The sequence below is a fragment of the Melanotaenia boesemani genome, chromosome 3, assembly GCF_017639745.1.
Source record: "Melanotaenia boesemani isolate fMelBoe1 chromosome 3, fMelBoe1.pri, whole genome shotgun sequence".
Taxonomy (NCBI): domain Eukaryota; kingdom Metazoa; phylum Chordata; class Actinopteri; order Atheriniformes; family Melanotaeniidae; genus Melanotaenia; species Melanotaenia boesemani.
Window position 1 is genome coordinate 16,870,083 of NC_055684.1, and position 19,973 is coordinate 16,890,055.

The 19,973-nt window shown below is 36.5% G+C and overlaps 1 protein-coding gene across 1 annotated transcript in view; it reads left to right on the forward strand.

Annotated features, from left to right (window-relative positions):
* Nucleotides 1-19,973, forward strand: part of LOC121636568 (CD276 antigen-like) — a 129,233-nt gene that overhangs the window by 101,711 nt on the left and 7,549 nt on the right. The window contains exons 4-5 of the mRNA XM_041980163.1: nucleotides 269-607; nucleotides 17,110-17,451. Coding sequence (XP_041836097.1) covers nucleotides 269-607; nucleotides 17,110-17,451 — 681 coding nt within the window. The remainder of the gene's footprint in view (nucleotides 1-268; nucleotides 608-17,109; nucleotides 17,452-19,973) is intronic.

Genomic DNA, 19,973 nt, shown 5'->3' on the forward strand with positions numbered 1-19,973 from the left:
AGTCCAGGGTTTGGACACACTTTGCCATTAAATCTAATGGAAAAGTGTGCCCAATTGACCCTGCTTTACAGGGCATACAGATGGCATCAGAGTACACTGGTATAAATGGTGTTGTCTGAATTCATACCTCGTATGAAAAAAAAAAAATCCTGGTATAAATAAAAAATATGTACACTACTCAGTCTTAATTGGGGAGATGTGTTTGACACAGTTTGTGTTACGGTGTATTTTAACACAGTCACTAAAACTTTGTGTATTTTTCTTTAAGGAACGAATGCAGTAACATTGGAGGCATTGGAAGGAAGTGATATTATCCTGCCGTGTTCTACCAGCACCAAGGAAGACATGGTGTCGGGGCTTTTTGACTGGAAGAAAGACGACGGCGTGGAAGTTTTCATGTATGATGATGGTATTCATTACAACAATGGACGTCCAGGCCAGAATGACTGGTTCAAAGGAAGGGTCTCACATTTTGCAGACCAACTGAAGGTTGGCAACGCCTCCATAGTGATTCACAACACTAAAGTCAATGACAGTGGAAGCTACAGATGTATTTTTCCCCGTCTTCAGCCAAATGAAGAAAAAGTCATTACACTTGTTGTAAATGGTAAGTGAATTGTGTTTTCTTTAAATTTTTTTCCAGAATATTTCAATCACGCTGAATTGAAATATCTAGAACAAGTCATCATCATTGCTTTAGTCACTCGTTTACCTATTTGTAAATGGCAAAATACATGATTTCATCCTAATTTTAGACATGTTTCTAAGAAATAATATGTTTTTTCTGATACAAAAGTTGTTTTACTTTGGTAAAACAACATGGATGGTTGGACACCATCTTTAACATGGATGGTGTCCAACCAACGTTGTTGGAGGGGGTGATGGCCATTCAATAATTAGTCATTTAGTTTTTATTTTGTTCACCTGTGATCAGGAAAAAAAAAATATTTTCCTGGGACTTTAACCAAAAATACATCTTTATCACAAGACACCAATGTTTATCAGTTTCCTATTAACATCAGCCTCCCAAAATTGCACCATGAGCAGGCTACTAGCTTTGGATTCATCTCTCTCAGAACTCCAGGAAGCTCTCCAACATACACCCAGTGATAAAGACCCAAGTCCAGATGGTTTTCCAGTAGAATTCTGTAAAGGATTTTAAATTTTATTGTTGCTAATAGATTATCACCAAATATGAACTTTACTAACATGAGTCTACTTTTAAAGGAAGCCAAATACCCTTAGTGTTAAGCCTAAGACCCCAAAAACCTCCATCCAACTGTTGCCCAAAATTATTTGTAAATGTCGATCTAAAAAAATTAGCAAAGTTCTTTCTAGACTGAAATTAATAATGTTTATGAAAGGGGGGGGGGGGGGGGGGGGGGGGCCTTCAGAAAATGCTTGGGAACCATGATTAGAAAAGATAACCTCATCCTGATCAAACAGGTTTTTATAAAGGGTAGACAACCGTCCATTAACACATACAGACTAATTAATATTATAAACCTGACTGTACTGTTAAGAATTTGAAAACCAACATTTTACTTTAGAGGCAGAAAAAACATTTAATAGGGTAGAAATTTTTATTGGCAACTTTACAAAAACTTGGATTTGTATAATTTATTGACTGGATATAGATACTATATCGTTTACAAGGTTTGTGTGCAGAAAAATGATCAAACTTCTCCAAGCTTGAGTCGGTCTAGTGCAGCGGTGCCCAAAGTACGGCCCGCGCGCCAAGTTTGGCCCGCTAGCCTGTTATGTCTGGCCCGCCAATTAGAGCTCAAATCTATTTTCAGTATGTCACACTTTAAAGATTGACTCACACCTCATTGACATACTGACGTTGTCAGTGAGCCAGGTGCAGCCTAACATTAACAGGCTAGTAATGTCCAGAGATCAGCTTCATGTGTCCCACTAGTGTTAGCAACTTGTCTTGTTGAACATGCATTGTTTGTTGTTGAGAACATTTTGCACTTTATTTGGTTAATTTAGTGTCTGCAAGTTTTATTTGTTCTTCTAACTTTGCCTTAATTGTTATTTTTGTTTTTGCCATATTGATGCTTGTAGTGTTTTATTTGCAGTGATAGGAAAAAATGCATTTGCATGCATGAACTAAAATTAAAAGAACCATGATTTACATTTATTTGTGCTTTACCCTTAAAATCTCTGTATTTGGTCCACAACTCACTGGTACATTTTAACTTTGGCCCTTGGAGGCACAAAGTTTGGGCACCCCTAGTCTAATACCTCTCCAAGCTAGAGGCACTAGACAGGGTTTTCTACTTTCCACTTCACTTTGTACAATCTTTACTGAACCTCCAGTAGCTGCTGTCAAGCAAAATAAAGACATTAATAGGTAATCAGGGCAAACATTTAGGACAAAAGATAAATCTTTATACTGATGCTGTATTACTCTTCCTCTGGTACTCGCCAACTTCTCTCACAATCGATCATTATCGATGAAAACTCTCCATCCGTATCACTCAGAGAGTTGACACCATTAAAATGATAGTTTTTACCAAAAATGAATGACCTGTTTTTTATGATTTTTAGGTGGTTCTTTGCAGGACCGAACAGGAGAAAACAATGGTGAGTTTTGTCACTCATTCTACATCTATGTTGTGTGTGTGCTGCAACTGTAGATCTCAGCTTCTTTTAACAAAATGTCAACTGTGGCTGTCATGTTATAATAATTAGTCACCACTAAAATGCCATTATTGAGGAATCACACCACAAATACACCATAAGCCTCCACTCAAGAACTTTAAATCTTTAAATAGACTCCTTGAATTTAAATAATATCTTTATTGCTTTAAATCAAGACAGATATGGAGAAATTAATGGTCCAGACTGGTTTTAATTTTATTTGCTGGTGTAAGTCATTGGCTGAAGAAATTCTAACAGTTAAAATCTTCATTTTGATGCAGCTAAAGACAGTAAACAAATTTAATATGTTAACATTTATTGATAATATCCAGCTTCTGGGTGGATTAGTTGTAGCACACACAGTAGATGTAGAAGTCAGTGACATTATTTAAAGTCTCCATTGATTTTTCCTGATCTGTCCTCAGAGGTAGGACTCATGCTGTTCTGATCTAACAATATCCTTTTACAAATGTTACTATTGTTTATAATGGCCTTATCATAACTAAATCTACTTTATGACTACATTAGATCATGAAATGCAGCTGCAGTTACACTATAGGGCCAATGTGAGAGACAGCTGTCTGGCAAGGTGGAGCATGTTATTAGCCCTGTGATTAAAGTTTTAAGTCAAATCCCTCCTTAATATGTTGGGCTGCTGGCCCTAGAACCTGCACACAGTTTCCACCATCCTGTTCTTGAACAGTTCCAGAAAGTGGGACATTTTACACACAACATAAATGTATAAGTGAAAAAGAGGTGTACATATGGCCATTAAGGTGGAAAATAAAAAGATCACCCAAAGCCTAAAAAACAAAAAGAAAAGGTAAATATATGCACATTTTAGATTTTATGCAGAGAACTCGACTAACACAATTTATTCAGTAGTGTTGAATTCTCAACTTGCATGAAAGACTTTTTTTTTTTCTCCAGGAACATGACCACTTTGGCAATATTAAGATATTTAGAATATATCTTAAACATACACTTCACACTGTGAGCTTCAAACTAATAAAAAACATAAATTAACATAACTCCTCTTGGAAAGAAAAAGGTTGTTTGAGTATCTTTAGAAAATTCTCTTATTAACATAAATATAACATTGCATTACAAAATGATTTTGCTATTGGGACTGGTATAATACAAACAGAAGTTTCCTCATTCTACACTTGTACTGTATTTGCATGTAAACCCCTGAAAACTTCTGAACAACATGAAAAAACCAGAGCTTTTCTTCTCTATGAAAAGTCATATATCTTTAGTGATAACCAACACAATTGCATCTGTGATCTCTTACCACTGGGCCTCTTTCTTATTGTACACTTCAGGAGGAAATTATTCTCATGATGTTGGTCGTCTCTCAGCTTGTGTTTGAGTTTGTAGGCTGCTGCTGTCTTGTGCATCTCAAAGAGCAGCATTTCTCACTGCTGTCAATGTGCAGTTTAATTCCAGCCACGAATGATGGCTGCTGAATGACAGCCTAACTGACTGCAGTGATTTCTCCCACTCTGCAGCACACCTATTGATGTGGTAAAAATAAAATAGTTTTTTCTGATTTCTCCTTTAAATCGGTTTAGCAAGAGTCATTACTTGTTTCGAATCTGAGGTTGTAAAATCAAAATAGTTCAGTTATTAACTATGGAAGTTTAAGATGTGCATTGGCAGTACATATTAAAATCCAGATTTCCAGAAAAAAATAATTCTGAATGTCAGATTTTAATTAAATGAATTAATCTAATAAATCAGTTTATTGCCCAGCCCTAAAAACAGGTTACTGGCAATGGAGTGAATGACTTTAGGTAACACAGCTTAGAATAGCTGTTAAATATTATTAATTTCTAGTAAATGTTGGTACACAGAAAAGTATAATGTTTACTTTAAGTGTAACTTTTAGAAAAAGTGACAGAATCAGGAAATAGACATTTTTCTGATTTCATTAACAATCTGGATTGATTAATTAATTTTATGAAACATTGGTTTTGTTCTTTTTTCTTTCTAATCCAAGCTTGTTAGTCATTTGTTTTTCCAGAAAAACTATATAACTATAAAACCCCACCAAACATTTTGGAATTGTTTGTGTGGAATTCAAAATAAATAAATAAATAAATATGAGTTTCTAGGTTTGTATTAAGTTTTACCTTGCACCTTGTCTGTTTCTAGCTGATGATGCTTTCTTTCTACGTGAACAGTCATGATCAGCATTGTGGTGTTTTCACAGGAGCAGCTGTGAAGCCGATTGTTGGGATACTGAATGTTACAAAGGATGGGGTCCTGCTGAACTGTGTAGTTGCAGGAGCAACTTCACAACCTGAAGTAGAGTGGCAGGACGGTGATGGAAACCCTCTTCCTGCTGAGGAGCCACAGGTCTCACACCGAGGAGACCACTACGATGTTTCTGTCCAGATCACTGTGACAAAAACAAAGACCAACCATTTCTATTGTGTGGCCACACAGAAGAACATCCGCCACGTTATTTGGAATGAGATCCATGTGCCAGGTAAGATTTTTATTTGTGATTCTTTTATCAGTAAATAGTTTGTTAGGTTCATGTTGGTTTATATGGTTTTGCACTTGGGATTTTAGTTTGATTTTCCTCTTCTTTGACAATGTTTATCTTTGCTATAATACACATTACTTTACATATTCACTCATCTTGAGTTTTTCTGTGATGTGTTTCAGATCAGCTGTTTGAGTCCTGCTCTTCTGATGTCAGTCTGCAGATAGGTCTGGGCTTTCTAAATGTTGTACTTGGAGCTGTGATTGTTGTTTGCCTACTTTACATTAGACACCTCAGAAGGAAAGGTAAATTCTAATTATAATTTGATCTCATTAAACATTTGTAATATGTTGACATCCCTATAGATACATATTATACTAAAACTGGAATAATGTGTGAAATACCGTAGTTTTTTTTAACAACTTTTAACTATCTTTTAACTAAATGTTTTTAAACAATAATAATTGCTTTATGGTAAGGTTGAGGTGATCTATTCATTTTTCACAATGAATTAATTTATATAAAAAAAAGTCAAATAATGACTGGTTGCTATGAAGCTGCCTAAAGAAAAGATGTTGGAATTAAACATTAGCATGCAGACAAGGAGCGCTAAACCGATAAACAGACTAACTATAAACTACATTTAATTAGATTTAAGAAAAAGAAAAACTCACCCATTTTTCCTGTTAACAGATAAAATTTGACTCTTTAGCAAAGCTGAAGTGAACTTACTATAAATTGAGTTTGGATCATTATCAGTAGAAGCTAAAACATAAACTGATGCAGTTATTTAATAAGTTTAGGATGAATGTTTAGTAGATTCTGGGGTAACTTTGAGTTTTGAGTGAACTGTTAAACACACTGTGTGCTTCTGTTGAATATATATAAATTATTTTATGTTTCTTTTTTTCTTTTTTTTCAGGTACCCGGCAGACAGATGGTGTTTTGGAGTCACTGAAATCAGAAAATCAATGTTAGAACATTGTCTACCATTTCACACTCACACAGGATGGTATTTAAAAAAGGGAAAAACAAGATATTTCTACAGACATTTCTGATAATATTAATGGATTAGATTTCTATTATTAGGGTCCGAGCCATACAAAGTATGGCAAGGCCCTATTGTTCCTGAAATGTTTATTCTCCTTCTAAGCGTTTCGACCCCAAATTTGACCCCCTAAACACCCATGAAAAGTTGTGAAACTTGGCACACACGTCAAGTCCCGCGTAACTCGGATATTATAAGGTCCGCATACACTTCAATGCAAAATTGGCTCAACAGCGCCACCTAGACACCCCAAAATTCCCCTAATGAATGGGGTCCCAAAACTCTACTTCGACGTAGGAACACGAAACTCGGCACACACGTGTAACACCCCGAGTCGAGCAAAAAAGTCAATCTAACACCTGTTGCCATGGCAACGTGGTGCCCGCCATCTTGGCGTGTACGGCCATTTTTTTGCCATTTTTGGCACTTTACACACATCGTATTTGAACGAACTAGTCTGAGGGGATTCGTGCGACTGACTCCAAACTTGGAGGGAAGCTTCCTGACAAGTTGGGGACCAAACGCTATTCAAATCTTTCTAATAGCAGAAAGCGTGTTACCGTGGCAACCGAGGGAAAATGACCTTCTCGCAATGAAACACGGTTTTCTCATATCTCCATAGAAAAACATGGGATCTGCACCAAACTTATCAGTATTCATATCTGTGACACCCCAAGTCCAGCAAAGAAGTTAATCCAACACCTGTTGCCATGGCAACGGGGTGCCCGCCATCTTTCATTTCACTTCTATTTGAACGAACTAGTCGGAGGCGATTCGTGCCACCGACTCCATACTTGGTGGGAAGCTTCCTGACAAGTTGGGGACCAAACGCTATTCAAATCTTTCTAATAGCAGAAAGCGTGTTACCGTGGCAACGATGGAAAAAGCCTTCTCGCCATGAAACACAGTTTGCTCATATCTCCATAGGAATACATGGGATCTGCACCAAACTTGACAGGATTCATACAGGTTGGGTCCTTAACGCATTACACCACCTGTTGCCATGGCGACATCGGGTGGCGAGGTCCAGGAAGCTCGGACCCGATGGATGCCGCTTGCGGCTTTAATTAGCATTATACTTGGTAATGGTAAGCTACAGGTGTTGTCAGTAGCTGCTGTTGGGCAGACTGACAAACCAAACATTCATACACCTTAAACACAGCACATACATACACCATCAATGCCAACACTGGAGGCAAGGACTGCCACCTCTATTATACTTGAGAAAATCTGCCACTGACCCAGACCGTACTCCTTACTTTGTAAGAGGATCTTCAGTACAGCCATTCACTGATGCTGCCACAGACCAGAATAGAGAGGGAACTAATTCAACAAGTAGAAGTGATGACAGATTCACTTCACTCTTTTTACTGAGAAGACAGAAGATGAAGCATCATGTCATCTGATACAAACAAAATCACAGTTGCTGATCAGAATAAAACTGATTATTACAATTTATTTATGCAGCTCAATATTACAATAACCAGCTTTCTGAGTTATAGATAGGTCAGAGCCATCCAGACAGAATCAGCAAGTATTTAATAAGTTTCACGGAAGAAAGTTTATATTTGAGATTTTCTGTTTTTGTCTTGTTTTATAAATATGCTTTTTTATTATTATTTTTACTTATTTATTTTTTTCTTTCTCTACATGTATTGTGTCTAGCCATCTCTGTTTATTTCCAGGATTAAGATTTTGCTGCACATTAAGAGTCAAAAATGACCTTTCTGTTAAGAAATATAGCTCTAAAGCAGGGGTGGCCAAAATGGAAAAAAAAAAAAATCCCCCCAAAAAAACAGAAACAAGTTAGGGGCAGGACTGGTTCAATGTTTATTAAAAAATATTAAAATGACCTTATTGCAGAAAATAAACTAAAGTATTGAACTAACAGAGTCTATTAGGCAAGGCAAATTTATTTTTGTAGCTCATTTCATGTACAAGACAATTCAAAGTGCTTTACATAAAACATTTCAGCAGGGTGCAGAATGCAATACAAGTGCATTAATAATAATAACAATAAAAAAAAAGAAAAAAGGATTAAAAGAAATGCAATTAATGAAATAAAAACAGAACGAAGATGCTAAAATAAAATAGATAAAATGCAAGAAATAAAATTTCAGTGTGGGGAAAGACAATATTAAAACATGATTCCAACTTAAAAGAACCAGATGTAGATTTTGACTTCTAAATAAAAACTAGTTCCATGCAGCAGAGAACAGGTGGGTCTTTAACCTGGATTTAAATAAACTGAGGGTTTCAGCTGATCTAAGGCTTTCTGGGAGTTTGTTCCAGACATGTGGATCATAGAAGCTGAATGCAGCTTCTCCATGTTTGGTTCTGACTCTGGGACCAGATAAGAAACTGGAACCAGATGACCTGAGGGTTCTGGTAGGTTCATACTGGGTCAAGAGGTCTCTGTATTTTGGTCCTAAACCATTCAGAGCTTTATAGACCAGCAGCAGAACATTTAAATCTATCCTCTGATGAAGAGGCAGCCAGTGTAAATACCTCAGAGCTGGACTGATGTGGTCCACTTTCTTGGTGTTAGTGAGGACTCAAGCAGCAGAGTTCTGAATCAGCTGCAGGTGTCTAATTGATTTATTAGGTAGAACCTGTAAAAACACTGTTAAAATAATCAAGCCGAATAAAGATGAATGCATGGACTAGTTTTTTCAGGTCCTGTTGAGACATCAGATCTTTTTCCCTTGATATATTCTTAAGGTGATAATAGGCTGTTTTTGTAATTCCCTTAATGTGTTTTTCAAAGTTAAGGTCTAAGTCCATCAATACACCCAGATTTCTGGCCTGGTTAGTGGTTTTTAGGTGTACAGACTGAAGCTCTGTGGTGACCTTTAATCATTTCTCTTTCGCGCCAAAGACAATCACCTCAGTTTTGTTTCTGTTTAACTGAAGAAAGTTCAGACACATCCAGTCATTAATCTCCTCAGTGCATTTACCAAGAGCCTGTATGGGGCCTCGGTCTCCTGGTGACATTGTAATATATATCGGTGTCATCTGCGTAGCTATGGTAACTAATTTTGTTTTTCCTCATGATCTGTGCCAGTGGGAGCCAGTGGGATATTAAACAGAAGAGGCCCCAACATGGGGCCTTGGGGAACTCCACATGTAATTCATGTCTGCTCAGATGTAAAATTACCTATTGAAACAAAGTACTTTCTATTCTCTAAATAGGATTTAAACCAGTGTGGCGCAGTGCCAGAGAGGCCCACCCAGTTCTCCAGTCGTTTAAGATCAAACAAATAAAAGCAGCAAATAAGGAAAAGCTAGAGCAGATGTGAGAGAAACTTTTATTCGCCTGTAAATCTGTATATATATATATTTTATGAAGCTAAACTTTGTCACTTTTTAAATACAATATATTTTCCTACACAGAAAATTGTCACCTTTGAATGATAATTTACCGTTACTGTTATGATGTAAATAGTTTATTTCTCTGATAATTGAATGTTTATCACTTAAACTGAGCTGTAATTCTCAATTCCAGAATTTTGTTTAATCTATTTCAGTGTTTGAGTTTGTAGTTTGAAATTTTTTGTTCCTTGGTTATTGGAAATTTTGTATTCTATGAGGTCTGTGAGACCTTTGTGTTACAAAATATTTATGTGCAGCTTTCATTTGTAAAGATGTTATGCATAAAATGTGTTAATAATAATTGACTTTATGATGTATATTTTTACTGTAGGAAAAATGTTCTTCACAGATTTTCACAGATGCACTGCAATTCTGACATGTTTGAGATTTTCAGGAGGAATGCCTTGCTAGAATACAAATGTTTGCAGTGTTCATTCTAGTTTTCTTACTCTTAACTGAAGCATTATGGGAAGTTGTACACCGCAGTCAACAAATAAAATGCTTTAGTTTTTAGTAATAAATGCTAAAATCCCATCAATAATTTTTAAAGGTGCCAGTGCCTACAGTTGCTAATTCAGGTAGTTGAGGGATTTCATTTATCAGAGTAAGAATGCAATTTTAAAATCAAAGAGTGCCTCTGATCAGGATCAAGTGCCATAACGCAGGGAGCCACACCGACTGATACTGCTGTATACACTGTAGGCTACTTAGAAAAGTTTCTCCTGATTTACCTTGTTTTCCAGGCTTGTTGCCAGTATGAGTCCTGTCCTACCCATTATTGCAGCTGATGTACATTGTTTATTTAGGAAATAAACTTGTATATGTATATGTACAGGTCAGCGATGGACTGCTGACCTGTCCTGCCACTCACCTGCTAAATGCTGGGATAGGCTCCACCCCGCGAGCCGCAATAGACAAAGCTATACAAAGAATAAATGAATGAATAAAGGTGAAAAGAAGACAGATTAAATCCAGTCTGAGTCAATAAATCATGTTTGTTTAATGTTTGTTATTAATCATGAATCCACAACACAGCAGTTTGTTTAGTGATTAGGAAAAATGTGAGTATTTACATCTATTGTCATACACGTCACAGTTTATACCCATGCTAACACAATCAAGACTTTTATATACAAGAAATACCTACTAGCATCATTGTACAAATGACTGTTTAACCCACTGAATTTGTCAATGATGCAAAATACACAAAAATAATAATAAACTTCCTCCAGCTGCCCTGAAATAGACCATAACAACTGGATAAAATGAACCTGTACTGTTTGCTGTTATTTAGGTTTAAAAGCAGTTTTACAAGGCAAGACAAACACACTCTACATGTATACAAGGTTTGCCTTTATGGCTGCTAAAATTACACTATCTCCTTGTTTATGTACAGAGAACTCAACCTGACTTTTAATCCACGGCAACATTTTTCAAAGGAGAAATACAAACAGTTGTGTTCAGTGATTTTTGTCACCATGCTCATCTCTAACCTGTGCTTCAAAGAGAAACTGTTTCACAGACAGAACATAAAGTTTAACTGTTCAAACTTCAAGCCATCCCTTTTCATTATGTACAAAACTTTATTTCACTTTTTTTCTCTTAAGCATGTTTAGTGAAAATGATAAAATATAATTTGGACAAGACTTTGTATTAAAAGAAATAAATTCTGATTATAAGGGGCGTTGCATAGTTTATCATAAACTACAGGATGTGATTTGTTTAAATGGACTGTGTGACTTAACATGGGTACACTTAGGAATATTTAGGCCTTCATGTTTAATATAATCTGGTTGTATAGACTAAAACATAATCCTACAAACACTTCCCTCCTATTCTGTGTAAATTCTTTCAGGATATGATACAAAATATTAAGAAACAGTAGCCCCACACTGGTGTAGCAGCACAGTCTGCTCATTATTGCAAAAGTTTTTCCAATTGCTATCAAATCTTTGAAAACCTCTCACATGTAATTATGATTAAACAGCATCAAGAAGACATCATTTCTGATAGTTTGAATGCATGTTTTTCAGACTCAGTGGATTCATGCTAACGAGGCCACACAAGAAATGAACAAGAAACAACTGATGCATTTTACAGCCAAAAAGAACCAAATAAAGTGAAAATGCAATAGAACCCAATTTAAAGCATCCGGTTTTGCTTCAGACAAAAGGAAACATGCACAAAGTTTCTTTTAAATACTTCTCTGTCCCTGGAAAACTACCACTCATCTGATCGGTAGCTCTGAATTTAGAGAGTCAGTGTCATTAAATAAAGCTGTCAGCATGTAGAACACTGGCAAAACTGCTGATTGCACTCAGTGTTTTCACTATAAAATTCCATTTTAAAGTTAATTATACTCATGCATGAACTGAAACTCCCAGATATTCACTTAAATAATAAAAACTGAACTCACGTCTGCATAAGAATGCATGAACGTAAATGACGGTGCGTCTTGGTCAGCTGCAGTCAGTGTTACTAAGAGTTTTAGTTTTAATGGCAGTAAAACACTTCATCAACCCTAATGAAAATATGCTGATGATGGTTTGGTATTACAGCAGAAAGACAATTAAAAAAATACAAAATAACTCTTAAAACATACAAAGAAAATAAAACACTTCAAATGTACAACAGACACACATCAAGCCTACACATTTAAACCAGAACTGACCTGCGGGAGCGTTTCTATTTAATAAACTCAGCATGACTGAAGTTCTAAACAAAGCTGTTAACAAACCTTAGTTAAACGTGAACAGATAACCCACAGCCAGCTGAACCTTTAACACAATGACACCTTAACACAGAGCAGCTTCACCACATGGACTCAACAGAAAACTGATAGAACTCAGTAAAAATTTAAATTAGAACAACAGTCTCAATAACATCTTCTGCTGGGACGCCACTAATAAATTATCATAAAGTCTGAAACAACGTCTTGCTTATCAACTTCTTTTGAATAATTCTTCATTTTTCTCTTTATTTTATGACCAATAATTCAGTGGGCAGATTTATCCTGTAACAGCATTCAACTACAGGAAACACACCCATACACACACACACACACACACACACACACACACACACACACAGTTGGAGCTAATTGGCTTGTAATGATGGCTGCATGTATTTTGGGTGACCAACTGGGTGAACAGCATGCAGGATGCTGAAGTTCTCACGTTTAAATGAAAGCATCTGAAAAAGAAAATAAAGCAAAGAATTCAGTATAGACTTCTGAGGAAAGGGATAGAACTAGAGTATATAGCAACTGAGGTATGGATTGGGGGGGTGGGGGGCTTTTACAACCCATGTAAAAGTTTGTCATTTCTATTGCTGGATGAGGTTACATCATATGGTGCGGTGGTGGTGACATTAATGATGAGAATAGGTTGGTGATTAAAGAAATAATGGAAGTAAAGAATCTTGTATGTCTTAATAATGGTGATGGAACCAGGATGAACATCAGAACAGGTACTGAGACAGAAACTGATCTTACATAATTATCAGACTCATTGGCAGAATTATGCATGTAGAAGGTGATTAAAGGAACTAACTATAGGAAGTTTCCATTATCCCGTAGTGAGTGATGTTGGGTTGAGGGGGGAGTGACGTAGAGGGGTCGCCTAAATGGTCTTTCAACAGGGCTGATTGGGGAAAATTTAGATCTGTGATCAGGAGAAGTTGACCAAGAAACCTGACCTGTCCAATGATGTCTAATGATGTCTAATGATGTTGATGAACTAAATATGGTTGTTATTTTATTTTAGAGGCCATGATACAGTCTCCAAGGAAGGGAGGTAAGACCAAATGGACAATCGTACCATGGTGGACAAATGAATGTGACAAAGTTATTACATTTAAAAAAAAAAAAAGCTTTTGAAGTGTTTAAAATGAACCACTGTCAATGTCAGGAGAACAAAAAGGAATTCAAGGAGAGACTGATGGAGGAAGTTTTGTAACTCTGTGCGAAGGGAGACATGAATTGATGATGTTTGGAAGATGGTTAAAAAGATGAATGTAATAACAGACTATAGATATCCGGTTTTGATTGATGGTAACATCTTAAGCTGGAACAAACAGGAAAAATGTAACCCTGGCTCAGAACTTTGTTAAAATACAGCCGTCTTAGCAAAGTAGGAAAAAGGGGGTAGGGAGGCGACCATATAATATATGAAGTATAATAAGTTCAGTTATTATAAATAGTGTTTTATGGAAATTATGTGTAATAAAAAATCACAAACTGTGCAAATAACCATATATATATATATATATATATATATATATATATATATATATATATATATATTCTGAAACTGATTTGTGCCTCACAAATAAGAAGGTTTTTTGAGGGGTTGCATGATGGGCCCTCCAGTACACTCTTTTTTCTTCTCTTTATTTGACATCTATTCTCAGGCACTGTCACTGTTGCTCTGTCAAGTGAAGTTGAACGTGCATAGGTGTGTGATAAACCATAATTTATGGTTTTTCAGTCAGCAGAGATGTTAGCATTACTATGAGCATCCCAGTAGGTAGATGACAAAAATCTTTTAGGATCACTTATCTGTTCTGAATTTAGTTCATCCTTACCAGTGTAAAGAACAGTCACTCATAAAGCAGACCAGATATATTAATAGAAATCCAGCAAACACTGTACAGAATTCAAATGATGGGATCAGTAGTGGCATTTCTTTGGATGCCAGCTCATGTTGGGGTTAGAGGGAACGAATGTGTAAATAGAAGGGCTCAGGAGTGGTCAAAGAAACAAGATATGGGTGTGAAGGTTAACTATGGTAAAATGGAAGTAAGAAGTATAAAGGAATGGTGGCAGAAACAGGAAAGAAGAAAGGAGAGTACTATGGTTATACAGAGTACAAATGACAGTGGGAGAAGGGTCGAGATTTATAGGAGACAGGAAATATGATAGAATTATATCAAGACTGAGACTCGAACATACTTTACACCGTATATGATTGGTAAACATGATACAGGTCGATGTACATGTAATGAAACAATACAGACAGAAAGAAAGGAAACAGTAGATAATCTCAGATGGTAAGCACCTAATCATAATTTCATAATTCATTTTCTATCCAAAACAGGGCTGATTAAGAGAATACAGAGGATTTTTTTTTCTTTTTTTGTAATTTTTTTCTATTTCTTTCTTTTGGTTTTGTCCTGACCCACACTCCTTACCAGTTGGTGGCGGTAATGGACCATTGATTAAAACTGCATAAGACGTCTTTCTGAACGTAAAGCTGCGTAACAACCCGGAAGTCACCCGTCCACAGCTGAACTTGCCAGAAGCTGTTAGCATGTGCAACTGATCGTCAATGTTTTACGTTTTCACAGCTGATTTTTCATTTTTAAAAAACGTGCAAACATGTATCGTTTGTGATACGCAACATCTAATCTTAACCTAAAGTACATTTGTTTATTTCACGTGAACACTGTTCGTAACTCACTAGCAGAAAAAAAGAGCAAATGCTACAAGCTTGTTGTTAGCTAGCTTCGTTAAACAAACTTAGCCATGTCTTTGTCTCTCTTTCTTCTGGTTCTGATCGGAACAATTTTTGGATACCTACAAGGTAAGCATATGAAAGCAAAATGTATGCATTGCTTAAGTATGATTTGCATACTTAGATAAATGCTAGCCCATCAATGATTTCAGTTTGTTGTGATACTCGTTTTTCCTGTATCACTTGCAAAACATAGTATATTTTTTAATTTAAATTTCTCGAATATTGACTGCGCCATTTTAGCCTAGTTATTTTTTTATTTTTCAATGGAAAGACTCGTTATACAACCGAGTGGTTAGCTATACGGAGTGCTTACATGCAAGCGCCATCTGCTAATATAGGTACTTTTGCTGTTACTGCTACGGTAACTATGATTTAAAAATAATAATAATAGTAGTTATAGTTAATGTTAATAGTTACTCGTCACTCCCACTCACGATGTCTGGTACTTTAGAATACTGTTACTTAAATATCCTAAACACAACACGGTTATTTGATATAGTCAAAGAAAGGGAAATGCTATCAACCTGTCTTGATCACTTTGTTCAGCCTCTTTCTTCTGCCCCAGCAAGGCTGCAAGGCTGATTGCAGTTTCCAGAAAAGACACAACATCTTGGTCCAAGCATTGAATGATCTTAGCTTATTTAACGAATAATGCATGCTCTTCCCCTTCTTGTACATGACCTCTGTGTTGCACTTACAGTCTAGTCTGTTTTTTAGCTGAACTCTAAAGTACTTATATCTCCTCCGAGGAGGAGAAGGAAGGGAGAAAGAGTACTGTACTGTCATCATGACAGGAAAAGGCAACGAGCAGACACAGAATGACCAGAATAATTTAAAGTGGAATGAATGTACAATTGAGGAATTATTAAATTTGGATTGAAAATAAAGAAAAGGAAAAGAAAACCTCCACTTACTTCGAATTTTAGTTTAATTCGGAATGCCCATTTTCCTTCGGAATTAGATGTTTACAAACTCATCTTTAAAGAGGATTAAATTTGTATTCTGAATTAAAGGGGAATTAAAACTCATGTAAACATATCCATTGACTCTGTATTCAGCCTCTTGTCCATCACTAATACACCCCATAACTGCAGAGTTATCAGTGTATTTCTGCAGATGATAGGACTAAGGATGCTTTTACACGGCTGCTGTTTGGTCGCTTCTAACGGAACGTCATCTGCTTTCACGGATAGTGCGGTTATCAAAATAATATAACATTTGATGTCTCTTTACTTAACAGTCAGTGGTTGTGGAGGACACTAGCGGAGGCAAGAAAAGTGGAGGATCAGAGCCCACACATAGAGTTAAAAAAATCCTGGAGGAAACCTTGAACAGTTAGTCCTTTTATGCCTGCATATTATGCTCATATAACCAGGTATTGTTAGCTACTCATAGCAAACTAAAGATTTCATAACGTCATCTCCTAGCCTTGTTCACACTTCATTGTGCCCTAAAGGTTTGTGTTTAGGGAACCCAAATTACTAGCAGTGGCCCTGAATAAATCTAACAAACTAGCATGTTTTTACACTATGAACTGCTATATTAAGCAAATTCCACTATTACTAGATTGAATGGGATAGGATTATAAATACAAGTATTTTATATGGGTTGGGCAAAATGTTCTATTTTAAACTGAATGTCACAAATTTGATGTCACAAGCACTTTTGTTTAAAGACTGTAATCATATTAGAAAGATTGTAGGTTTTCTTCTCTGGCTCAACAAATAACAAACTGTGCAAATAACCATATAAACACACTACTAGTCCAGGGTTTGGACACACTTTCCCATTAAATCTAATGGGAAAGTGTGCCCAATTGACCCTGCTTTACAGGGCATACAGATGGCATCAGAGTACACTGGTATAAACGGTGTTGTCTGAATTCATACCTCGTATGAAAAAAAAATTCTGGCATAAATAAAAAAAATATGTACACTACTCAGTCCTAATGGAGGAGATGTGTGTTTGACACAGTATGTGTTAAGTGTATTTTAACACCATCACTAAAACTTTGTATATTTTTCTTTAAGGAACGAATGCAGTAACATTGGAGGCATTGGAAGGAAGTGATATTATCCTGCCGTGTTCTACCAGCACCAAGAAAGACATGGTGTCGGGGGTTTTTGACTGGAAGAAAAAAAAAGACGGCACAGAGGTTTTCATGTATGAAGCTGGTATTCATTACAACAATGGACTTCGAGGCCAGAATGACTGGTTCAAAGGAAGGGTCTCACATTTTCCAGACCAACTGAAGGTTGGCAATGCCTCCATAAGGATAAACAACACTAAAGTCGAGGACAGTGGAAGCTACAGATGTATTTTTCCCCGTCTTCAGCCACCAGAAGAAAAGATCATTACGCTTGTTGTACATGGTAAGTGCATTATGTTTTCTTTTAATTTTTTTCCAGAATATTTCAATCACGCTGAATTAAAATATCTAGAAACAAGTCATCATCATTGCTTAAGCCACTCATTAACCTGGTATTTTTAGATGGCAAAATACATAATTTTAGACATGTTTCTAAGAAATAAGTTTTTATTGATGCAAAAGTTGTTTTACTTTGATAAAACAACATAGATGGTTGACAATGATGTTTGGACAGGTGTGAGGGCGATTCAGTAATTGGTAATTTAGTTTTTATTTTGTTCACCTGTGATCAGGAAAAAAATTAAGTTTCCTGGGACTTTCCTGGGAAAAATATATCTTTATCACAAGGCACCAATGTTTATCAGTTTCTTATTAACATCAGCCTCCCAAAATTGCACCATGAACAGGCTACTTGCTTTGGATTCACCTCTCTCAGAACTCCAGGAAGCTCTCCAACATACACCCAGTGATAAAGTCCCAAGTCCAGATAGTTTTCCAGTAGAATTCTATAAAGAGGAGTATTCAACTAAAATTTAAAGAGGTCCAGTTAGAGAAAAACTTTTGGAGCCAAGAGATCATAATCTATTACATATATATATATATATATCTATATATATATATATCTATAGCATTAATTTCTCTAAATTTACATCTTTGAAAACGAGTAAAGTCTTGAAAACTTGTATTTAAGTCTGAGTTCATTATAGTGCAGGTACACAGTCTGATGGTTATCAGAAATTGTGACCTAGATCCCCCTCTTATAGCCTGGACTCTTCTAACATAATATCCTATATTGTGGACAGCTGTGAGAGAATAAGCGGGTTTCATAACAGGAGCAGGACCAGCCCAAATAAGCAACTAACGATATTTGCAAGAGACTTAAAAGAAAAACAAGCCCAAAGTCGCTGATAACAGGCAGATTTAGCCACTTTGCTGCCTTTCTCCGGCACAGTTGTCTTTATCCCTGCCTAGTTTTTTCCATCTACTGCGCTGAAAGCCTCACACACCGATTGGCTGAGTGCACCACATGGGGTGGCTTACCTCACGTGCAATTGGTCCGCGTGTTTCCTGATCACTACCGTAAAGACTGTAAAAGTTGCATCAGTTAAAATTTTTAACTCCATGTCCATGTGGGACAGGTTCTGGGTCCGGATCCGGACTGCGGTCCGCTTGTTAGTGACCTCTCCTATAAAGGATTTTAAATTTTACTGTTGCTAATAGATTATCACCAAATATGAACTTTATTAAAATGAGTGTACTTTTAAAGAAAGCCAAATACCCTTAGTGTTAAGCCAAAGACCCCAAAAATTATTTGTAAATGTCGATCTCAAAAAGGACCCGTGGTTCAAATAAATCATATAGTTTTTGTACTGCTAGCAAAACATGGACAAACAACCATGATTTGTAATAACAGAAATTTAAACAACTAAACAAACAGACAAAAAAATATGACAAGGCATAGCTTTCTCTGGGCTTGACCAATGTCATAGTGGGTAATGAAGAGGGATCACAGTGTTTCCTCGGGAGAGAAACTGCAACCATAACCATATGCTCGAGTGCAAGAGCACGTTTCATCGCCGTCAGCTGTGCTGACCCTACCATACACAGACACCACGCAAGTATAAAGTGGTTTGTAGTGGTTTAAGGGTAGCAACCGTCCATTAACACATACAGACTAATTAATATTATAAACCTGATTGTACTGTTAAGAATTTGAAAACCAACATTTTACTTTAGAGGCAGAAAAAGCATTTGATAGGGTAGAAATTTTTATTGGCAACTTTACAAAAACTTGGATTTGTATAATTTATTGACTGGATATAGATACTATATCGTTTACAAGGTTTGTGTGCAGAAAAATGATCAAACTTCTCCAAGCTTGAGTCGGTCTAGTGCAGCGGTGCCCAAAGTACGGCCCGCGCGCCAAGTTTGGCCCGCTAGCCTGTTATGTCTGGCCCGCCAATTAGAGCTCAAATCTATTTTCAGTATGTCACACTTTAAAGATTGACTCACACCTCATTGACATACTGACGTTGTCAGTGAGCCAGGTGCAGCCTAACATTAACAGGCTAGTAATGTCCAGAGATCTGCTTCATGTGTCCCACTAGTGTTAGCAACGTGTCTTGTTGAACATGCATTGTTTGTTGTTGAGAACATTTTGCACTATATTTGGTTAATTTAGTGTCTGTAATTTCTGTTTGTCCTTCTAACTTTGCCTTAATTGTTTTTTTTTTTTTTTTTTTGCAGTGATAGGAAAAAAATGCATTTGCATTAATGAACAATAATTAAAAGAACCACAATTTACATGTATTTGTGCTTAACACTTAAAATCTCTGTGTTTGGTCCACAACTCACTGGTACATTTTAACTTTGGCCCTTAGAGGCAAAAAGTTTGGACACCCCTAGTCTAGTACCTCTCCAAGCTAGAGACACTAGACAGGTTTGTCCACTTTCCAATTCACTTTGTACAATCTTTACTGAACCTCCAGTAGCTGCTGTCAAGCAAAATAAAGACATTAAAAGGTA